Genomic DNA, 10,398 nt, shown 5'->3' on the forward strand with positions numbered 1-10,398 from the left:
ACACCCTGTTATCCTAACCTAACCTCACAGGGAAGTCACGGCTGATTTTTAACCGGCGACGCTGACACCCTACCCCAAACCCTTACCCTAACCTCACAGGGAAGACCCGGGCGACGCTGACACCCTACCCCAAACCCTTACCCCTAACCTCACTGACACCCTACCCCAAACCCTTACCCCTAACCTCACTGACACCCTACCCCAAACCCTTACCCCTAACCTCACTGACACCCTACCCCAAACCCTTACCCCTAACCTCACTGACACCCTACCCCAAACCCTTACCCCTAACCTCACAGGGAAGACACCCTACCCCAAACCCTTACCCCTAACCTCACAGGGAAGACACCCTACCCCAAACCCTTACCCCTAACCTCACAGGGAAGACACCCTACCCCAAACCCTTACCCCTAACCTCACAGGGAAGACACCCTACCCCAAACCCTTACCCCTAACCTCACAGGGAAGACACCCTACCCCAAACCCTTACCCCTAACCTCACAGGGAAGACACCCTACCCCAAACCCTTACCCCTAACCTCACAGGGAAGACCCGGGCGATTTTTTTACCGGTAGCGCATGTCGGGACCGTCACTGCCGCTGAACGGAGCGGCAGTGGAGTGTCATAATCCCCACAACTTCCCCGGCAGGTTAGGGTTAGGGTGCTGCCCTCCCCCCGGCAGCACCACGGCTGTTATCAGCCCTTTCGGGCGTCTGGACCGGCGGCCGCCGAACGGACCGACACTGCCGCCGTACGGAGCTGCCCCCCGGCAGCGCCGCACCTCCCCCCGGCAGAGCCGCACCTCCCCCCGGCAGCGCCGCACCTCCCCCCGGCAGCGCCGCACCTCCCCCCGGCAGCGCCGCACCTCCCCCCGGCAGAGCCGCACCTCCCCCCGGCAGCGCCGCACCTCCCCCCGGCAGAGCCGCACCTCCCCCCGGCAGCGCCGCACCTCCCCCCGGCAGCGCCGCGTCTGAATGCCGGTGACGGAGAATGCACTCGCTCCTTCTGCGGAAATGCAATGGAGATCCAGCATGTATAGATTTCAAAACTTAAAGTATCTCCTTTTGCTTAAAAATTAGTTTAAAATTTAATAATCCATCTGCTCTACTGTAACTCTGGCCTTTGATGTCTACGTCTCTAACCTATAAACAGGTTTAATGTTTGTCTTTAGTTTAAAGTTTGTTTAGTAAACGCATTGACAATAAAGGGAAAATGTAAGTCATAATGTATGTATGTATGTATTTGTGTTGGCACCGTTTGTTCTACATCACCATTACATCACCTAATCAACATGAGTTAGACTTTAATATATTTTAAAAAAGTGTGATTTTTTAATATTATATATATATATTAGGGGTGCACGATTATGAAATTATGACGGGGGGGAGGGGGGGGGGGGGGGGGGGGGGGGCTAGGGGCTTGGCCCAAAGCCTGTTAATAAAGTATTCAATCAATCAATAAATAATAGCATATACTCTTTTCCAAGACTACTGAATGAGATGAGTGCACAAATTAAATGTAGATGTTGGTTGCAAATTAAAAAACAAATTCATCAGGGGGTTAAAATGAACAAACATATAAGACGCATTAAATTAACACATTACAACTTGTTATACAGTGTAGGAAGCCTACAAAACTAAACAAGTATTCAGGATATGGGGTAAAAGTTGGATTTAGTTAGGTTTGGTTTGGTTGCACTCTTAAGGGCGCTTGTTAGGAGCGTGTCTCTCTGTGCCTAGTTGTTGGAGCAGGCTCTGGTGATTGAGGAACAGTTGAGGAGGGCAGCCTATCTGAACATGACGCAGGACACCAGTCACCCAGCCATGGCCCTCAACACACGCTTCTCGGAGGTGGAGTGCCTGGCAGAGTCCCACCAGCACCTGTCCAAGGAGTCCCTGGCTGGGAACAAGCCTGCCAATGCTGTGCTGCACAAAGGTTTGCTTAGTTTACACTGTACATAATGAGGAAAAAACTAACAAAGCACGTCATCCTTCGGGATACCTTTATATAATACTAGCCCTTACCCGTTGTGAGATATTGCCCCCCCCCCCACTTTGGAAGCCAATGTTAGCCAATTAGGATGGAATATGAGATATCGGACAGATCCGTGTTGAGCACATGACTATTATATAGAGATACTGTGTAATGATGTGCAGGATTTTTGGACAGAATCTGGAGGAGTAATATCAAAGAATGTGTTTTACAAAAGTTGTCCTCTTGGTGGCGCTATAATAGGCCGATGTGAAAAATGCAGGGCAAAGGTTTTTCCTTGGCCTGTAGGGAGTGTGCATGCATTCAACGTTTCACGCAGATCAGTGCAGTTATAGGTAAAATGTGAAAATCTGCCTCATGGTGGCGCTATAACAGGCCATTCTGGAAAATGTGCAGATTGCAGATGTTCGTCGTTGGCATCCAGGGAGTGTGTGTGCAAAGTTTGGCATCGACCTGGTTAACGGTGCCGGAGATTAGCTGGTAACGGACGGACGGACACACGGACGGAGGGCCAAACATACTCTCTCCCCATGCCTTCGGCCTGGTGGAGACAATTATAATTCTATAATTTTGTCAGTCTTGACCCTGACAAAAAATACAAATTCAAATGAGTCGTATACACTGACAGATGCAATCTTTGATTTCTGGAATTTGAGTAACTTATTTCCCGGTCTAAATTTGAATGAATGTATTTCAACGGGTTAACCCATTCTGGGAGACTGAACTGGCGCGAAGCTCCGCCCCCCCAGCTATTCATGTCAGTGGAAGTTGCTCAGTGGCGTTTTAAAGCACCCGGAAGACTGCCGGAAGTACCGTCTGAGAACGTCTACTTCCGCATTTGACCACCAAATTTTGGTGGTCAAATGCGGAAGTGCAACCGAGCGCTCAATGTTAAAGCCCAGCTGCACGGGGTTTCCCGGTCATGAATCCACGGGTCCGCCTGTAGTCCCTCCTCCTACCACTAGGGAGGAGAGCTTCAACGTTGGAAAGCCTGCCTGCCCCCTTGGTTAATACACCCGCCTCTGTGTGGTAACACCACAGATAATCCCCCTGGTTTGTCTCTGGTCACAGTGCTAAACCAACTGGAGGAGCTTCTGAGCGACATGAAGGCAGATGTGACACGACTGCCCAACATGCTGTCCAGGATCCCCCCTGTGTCCGCCCGCCTGCAGATGTCAGAAAGGAGCATCCTCAGCCGCCTCACGAGCCGAGGCAACGAACCTCCGCCACAACAGGTGAGAGCAGAACACAACACAACCACAACACAACACAACACAACCACAACAGGTGAGAGCAGAACACAAATCCTCAAAGTGAAAATCTGCGTTGAACCGAGTTCTGACCAGTTTTGGTTTCTTATACTGTGGAATTACTTTTTCCTAAGTAATGCTACGTTGTTTAAATAACTTATCAGAGGTGGGGGGGGGGGGGGGGGGGGGGTCCAGAATCCCACAAATGTAATCTAGTGTGTACAAGAATAGATGATAAATGTTTTGTATGATAAAAACGAACACTTCTTAAGTCGTATATTGGCAGAGTTGTAGTTTTTACTGCTTTTTTCTTTTTAACTATTCATACATTGAGTACAAAGTCCTTTCGGGTGTTTATTTTCACTACTCAAATGAAGTCCTGTCTGTTGTTTTTTTGTCAAATAGGTTTTTATTGAACAGATTATAAATATTATGATATGAAATCATGAAATAAATTTTTCTTTATATAGAAAACAAAAAATGAAAGAAAAAATAAGTCCTGTCTGTTTTGTCTGGCCTAAAAGCACCTGGTCTGATCTTGTGTTTCTTGTATACAAGCCCTTTCACTGTACAACTCCATAGTTTGCCTTCATGGCCAATACTGTATTTCTCTTGTGTAATCCAAAATGCATATCCGGAAGATTGTCTTTTCCCCTGATCACTTGTTTGTTATGTTTAGCCTTTCGCTCAGGGTGGATTTGGCTGTTCCCAAATGTACAGTGGTGGCTTTGGAGGAGGTTTCAGAGGACCAGGTGGACAACCCCTGGTCAGCTATAGCCAGATGCCTCTGGGACCATATGTCAGTGGTAAGAATCAGCAACACACAGTGTACAATTTCATTAGGACTATAGATTGTTCAAGCCGAATGCATAGATGAAAACATATGGCATGTTGACAAAAGTGGTACTTTATAAAACATGTCAAACATGGACAGGCATTACTAAATAATAATTCATGTGAATCATGTTGCAGTTTCTTTACAGTGTGTTGTGCTGCATAGTGCATATCCATGGAGAATATCCACCATAGATAATTAACACGTTGTTTTACAGTGTGTTGCGCTGCATAGTGCATATCCATGGAGAATATCCACCGTAGATAATTAACACGTTGTTTTACAGTGTGTTGCGCTGCGTAGTGCATATCCATGGAGAATATCCACCGTAGATAATGCTGCATAGTGCATATCCATGGAGAATATCCACCGTAGATAATGCTGCATAGTGCATATCCATGGAGAATATCCACCGTAGATAATGCTGCATAGTGCATATCCATGGAGAATATCCACCGTAGATAATGCTGCATAGTGCATATCCATGGAGAATATCCACCGTAGATAATGCTGCATAGTGCATATCCATGGAGAATATCCACCGTAGATAATGCTGCATAGTGCATATCCATGGAGAATATCCACCGTAGATAATGCTGCATAGTGCATATCCATGGAGAATATCCACCGTAGATAATGCTGCATAGTGCATATCCATGGAGAATATCCACCGTAGATAATGCTGCATAGTGCATATCCATGGAGAATATCCACCGTAGATAATGCTGCATAGTGCATATCCATGGAGAATATCCACCGTAGATAATGCTGCATAGTGCATATCCATGGAGAATATCCACCGTAGATAATGCTGCATAGTGCATATCCATGGAGAATATCCACCGTAGATAATGCTGCATAGTGCATATCCATGGAGAATATCCATCGTAGATAATGCTGCATAGTGCATATCCATGGAGAATATCCACCGTAGATAATGCTGCATAGTGCATATCCATGGAGAATATCCACCGTAGATAATGCTGCATAGTGCATATCCATGGAGAATATCCACCGTAGATAATGCTGCATAGTGCATATCCATGGAGAATATCCACCGTAGATAATTAACACGTTGTTTTACAGTGTGTTGTGCTGCATAGTGCATATCCATGGAGAATATCCACCGTAGATAATTAACACGTTGTTTTACAGTGTGTTGTGCTGCATAGTGCATATCCATGGAGAATATCCACCGTAGATAATTAACACGTTGTTTTACAGTGTGTTGTGCTGCATAGTGCATATCCATGGAGAATATCCACCGTAGATAATTAACACGTTGTTTTACAGTGTGTTGCGCTGCGTAGTGCATATCCATGGAGAATATCCACCGTAGATAATTAACACGTTGTTTTACAGTGTGTTGTGCTGCATAGTGCATATCCAGGAGAATATCCACCGTAGATAATGCTTTACAGTGTGTTGTGCTGCATAGTGCATATCCATGGAGAATATCCACCGTAGATAATTAACACGTTGTTTTACAGTGTGTTGTGCTGCATAGTGCATATCCATGGAGAATATCCACCGTAGATAATTAACACGTTGTTTTACAGTGCATATCCATGGAGAATATCCACCGTAGATAATTAACACGTTGTTTTACAGTGCATATCCATGGAGAATATCCACCGTAGATAATTAACACGTTGTTTTACAGTGCATATCCATGGAGAATATCCACCGTAGATAATTAACACGTTGTTTTACAGTGTGTTGCGCTGCATAGTGCATATCCATGGAGAATATCCACCGTAGATAATTAACACGTTGTTTTACAGTGTGTTGTGCTGCATAGTGCATATCCATGGAGAATATCCACCGTAGATAATTAACACGTTGTTTTACAGTGCATATCCATGGAGAATATCCACCGTAGATAATTAACACGTTGTTTTACAGTGTGTTGTGCTGCATAGTGCATATCCATGGAGAATATCCACCGTAGATAATTAACACGTTGTTTTACAGTGCATATCCATGGAGAATATCCACCGTAGATAATTAACACGTTGTTTTACAGTGCATATCCATGGAGAATATCCACCGTAGATAATTAACACGTTGTTTTACAGTGTGTTGTGCTGCATAGTGCATATCCATGGAGAATATCCACCGTAGATAATTAACACGTTGTTTTACAGTGCATATCCATGGAGAATATCCACCGTAGATAATTAACACGTTGTTTTACAGTGTGTTGCGCTGCATAGTGCATATCCATGGAGAATATCCACAGTAGATAATTAACACGTTGTTTTACAGTGTGTTGCGCTGCATAGTGCATATCCATGGAGAACATCCACCGTAGATAATTAACACATTGTTTTACAGTGTGTTGCGCTGCATAGTGCATATCCATGGAGAATATCCACCGTAGATAATTAACACGTTGTTTTACAGTGTGTTGTGCTGCATAGTGCATATCCATGGAGAATATCCACAGTAGATAATTAACACGTTGTTTTACAGTGTGTTGCGCTGCATAGTGCATATCCATGGAGAATATCCACCGTAGATAATTAACACGTTGTTTTACAGTGTGTTGCGCTGCATAGTGCATATCCATGGAGAATATCCACCGTAGATAATTAACACGTTGTTTTACAGTGTGTTGCGCTGCATAGTGCATATCCATGGAGAATATCCACCGTAGATAATTAACACGTTGTTTTACAGTGTGTTGCGCTGCATAGTGCATATCCATGGAGAATATCCACCGTAGATAATTAACACGTTGTTTTACAGTGCATATCCATGGAGAATATCCACCGTAGATAATTAACACATTGTTTTCCAGTGTCCTCTCGCTATAATAGCCCATTTGGACAAGAACAAGAACTTGGAGCATTCATTCAAGAGTGTGGTAAATAAATACATCTATTACTGTATGTCAGTGGTTCTCAAAGTGAGGTCAGGGGACCCCCAGGGGACCCCCAGGAGTCCTTGAGGGGTTCCAAAGTGAGGTCAGGGGACCCCCAGGAGTCCTTGAGGGGTTCCAAAATCAGTGTAACCACTTCATACATTCTATATACATTGGCTGTTTGAAAATCTTTAGATCGTATATTTCAAAATAATATTAAAAAAACTATTTAAAATATTATTTCATGTTAACAAACCAAATCTTGTATGGGGGTCCGCGGCCAAATACACATTAATTTGGGGGTCCTCGACATGAAAACGTTTGAGAACCACTCACTGTATTATGTAATCAACAAATGGTGTTTAATTTCCTGTGTCACATGTGTCTCCTAACACATCCAGACAGACAGACAGACAGACAGACAGACAGACAGACAGACAGACAGACAGACAGACAGACAGACAGACAGACAGACAGACAGACAGACAGACAGACAGACAGAAATTCCAATGGTTGAAAAAGAAAAAAAAACACGTAAATAAAGCATCACTTCTCTTCCTGCTCTAGTGTCCTCTAACGGCCCGCCGCCCCCTTCAAGCCATCTTGACAGGAAGTCAATTGACTCCCTGAGGGATGTATCCACTCCAGACCTCAAGTCGGGCAAACCCAACGACGTGATCTGTATCGAGGACTAGGAGGTCAGGTGACACCCTGAGGATGACGCTGCTCGTCTCTCCCTTCAGTTCCCACTCCTCCTCCTCCCTCTGTTTTGTCCCGCTCCTTTCTTTGAACAGCCGACCGACGACTTGACTCTATGACAAGTAAAGCTGTCTGTCTATACGGAGGAAGGCAAAGAACCGCGTTTTTTGAGGACTACAGATATATCTATCTTATGAATTGCACTTTTGCCTTTCAAGGATCGTACTGACGTATTTCAGTAGATATTTGCTTTTACGGACTTGTTGAGGATGGCGCAGCTTGTATTAAGAGGTGGAAAACCTATTGTTTTTTTTCCAGCGCTACAAGAGGAACCTCTCTCTCTCTCTCTCTCTCTCTCTCTCTCTCTCTCTCTCTCTCCCTGTGAGCAAGTTGGATGTAATGAGGTTCCGATGCTTGTTGTGCAGCACTCACTCTTGGTTTTATTCATGCCAGGCCCAACATTTTTCATTCTATGTGTACCCTGTTGCTGTAATCCATCTGCCTCTATGTGTACCCTGTTGCTGTCATCCATCTGCCTTTTCACTGTGCACTGTGACTGTGCCCTATTGGAGCTTTGTCCTTATGTAGAGGTGTGCAGCAAAGGGAATCAACATCAGATAGGTTGATTTTTTACGACATACGCCATTTCTGTTACTTTCAATCTATTTCCCTGTTTTGTAGTTTGTGTAGTGGCCAAATGGTCAGAGTGTTGATTTGAAAGTGTTCAAATACTTTTACTGTTCACACAGTAGTTAGTTATAGTTAGTTGGACGCTCTCTGCCTCAATCCTGGAAAGGCTGCCACCTACTGGCAAACTTGAGAAGGTGAACTGTCTGCAGACACTGATGGCTGCGGTCCTTCACCAACCTGTGAGGGGGTTGACCACTGGTACTGTACATAGTCTAAAGTAAGAGACTGCTGTTTATTTTACCTCACATAGATCTAATCATAGCGAAAACACTATTACACACATACTGTAGGTGAACTGGAGAGAGGCCAGGCTAGGCCTTGACCGAAGGTCACACAGACAGAGTAGACCATTTTAACACATTTCAGATTCAGTATTTATGTACATAGTATGAGCATTTCTTTGCAATTGAATGTCAGCAGTGGCTGCTTAGAGCTAAACCATTGGGAACAGACCCGAGGGGAGTGGCTGCTTAGAGCTAAACCATTGGGAACAGACCCGAGGGGAGTGGCTGCTTAGAGCTAAACCATTGGGAACAGACCCGAGGGGAGTGGCTGCTTAGAGCTAAACCATTGGGAACAGACCCGAGGGGAGTGAACTATGAACAGGAACTCACAAGCGGGGCTTTACCCATCGGTTCTAATTCAGTGCAGAGCGTAGGGTGGGGGGCGGGGCTTTACCCATCGGTTCTAATTCAGTGCAGAGCGTAGGGTGGGGGGCGGGGCTTTACCCATCGGTTCTAATTCAGTGCAGAGCGTAGGGTGGGGGGCGGGGCTTTACCCATCGGTTCTAATTCAGTGCAGAGCGTAGGGTGGGGGTTGGGGAGATTGGTTTTATTTTGCCTTACATCCCAGGGACCTTCCCCGTTTTCTTTTGTGAGAAGCAAAAAGTATTGCTTATGACACTATGTCACCTTACGGCTTGTGTTTGTTATGATAATAACTAATAAGCAATTTGTTTGCTTATCTTTGCGTTAAGGTAAAATAGGATATGTATTTGAGCGAGGTCTTTCTTTTACTACTAGTTCAGTGCCATTAAAGGCATTCTGCCTAATCTAGGAGGAGCGATGATCTGATCTGATATGATTTGTAGTTGATGAAGTATAATCCCGAGGCAAGTCTGTAATTTGTATTCGCCAATCAGTCTCTATGTACAGTATAGGAGCATTCTCTGTATGTCAACTTTTAAGGACCAATATGTTGCACAGCGAGACTTTGTATTGATTCTCTTTTACTTCTGGTTTCCTCAGCCATACTACATAGGGTTGGTTTTCCCCTGGAGAATCTATCATAACCCTTTGCTCTACCTGGTGTAAAGACATAGCAGAGTGCTATAGCTACATGATTCCATCTTTTCTTCTATGCGCTCATGAGACTGTCCTACAAGCGAAAGATTTTGTATATTCAAGGTTACTGTATTTACTTTTCTATGAATTCATTGTTTGAATGTTATGACTCAAAATTATTATTATTATTATTACTACTATTATTATTATTATTATTAATATATTGTTGCATTGTTGCAGCACTTGAAGTTTCTCAGTCAACAGTGATGCACTAAATGGAAATGTATTTGTTGTATGACGATGAATATATTTTGTTATTGTCCTATATGACAATTTCAAATGATTGTCCTGCAGAGGTCCTTTTGTTCTGACCTCTCTCAAATGATTGTCCTGCAGAGGTAACCTCTCTGCTGCCCCATCTGGCGGAGTCAGGTTACTGCAGAGGTCCTTTTGTTCTGACCTCTCTTAAATCGTATTACTCCAAATTCACGTCTGGAATGAATGTGACAACTCACTTTAACGTGCAAGTATTAATAAGCGCAAAGATCACAAGATATTGACCCACAATGTTCATTTAAAAAAGCAGGTCGTTTTTTTTCTCTTGGTTGCATTGTATTTTGATTTTATGTTTTTTGCGATATTTTCTGTTATATGTGTTCATCAGTGCTGTTCTGTCTATTGTGTTTCTGCTCAGACCATTATTAACCTGACCCTATCAGTTATTAAATTGCTTGACAGAAAGATCCTCAGAAACTTTGTAAATAATCAAGAGATTTTTTTAGA

General features: G+C 44.0%; 1 protein-coding gene across 1 annotated transcript in view; it reads left to right on the plus strand.

The window, feature by feature from the left end:
* The window catches only part of chd5 (chromodomain helicase DNA binding protein 5), an 80,980-nt gene extending 73,176 nt beyond the window's left edge, over window positions 1–7,804 (plus strand). Inside the window, exons 37-40 of the mRNA XM_079509246.1 lie at window positions 1,740–1,935; window positions 3,064–3,227; window positions 3,922–4,048; window positions 7,511–7,804. Coding sequence (XP_079365372.1) covers window positions 1,740–1,935; window positions 3,064–3,227; window positions 3,922–4,048; window positions 7,511–7,638 — 615 coding nt within the window. The 3' untranslated portion in view covers window positions 7,639–7,804. The remainder of the gene's footprint in view (window positions 1–1,739; window positions 1,936–3,063; window positions 3,228–3,921; window positions 4,049–7,510) is intronic.
* The last annotated feature ends 2,594 nt before the right edge of the window (window positions 7,805–10,398 follow it).

This window comes from Electrona antarctica, assembly GCF_951216825.1.
Source record: "Electrona antarctica genome assembly, chromosome: 9".
Lineage (NCBI taxonomy): Eukaryota > Metazoa > Chordata > Actinopteri > Myctophiformes > Myctophidae > Electrona > Electrona antarctica.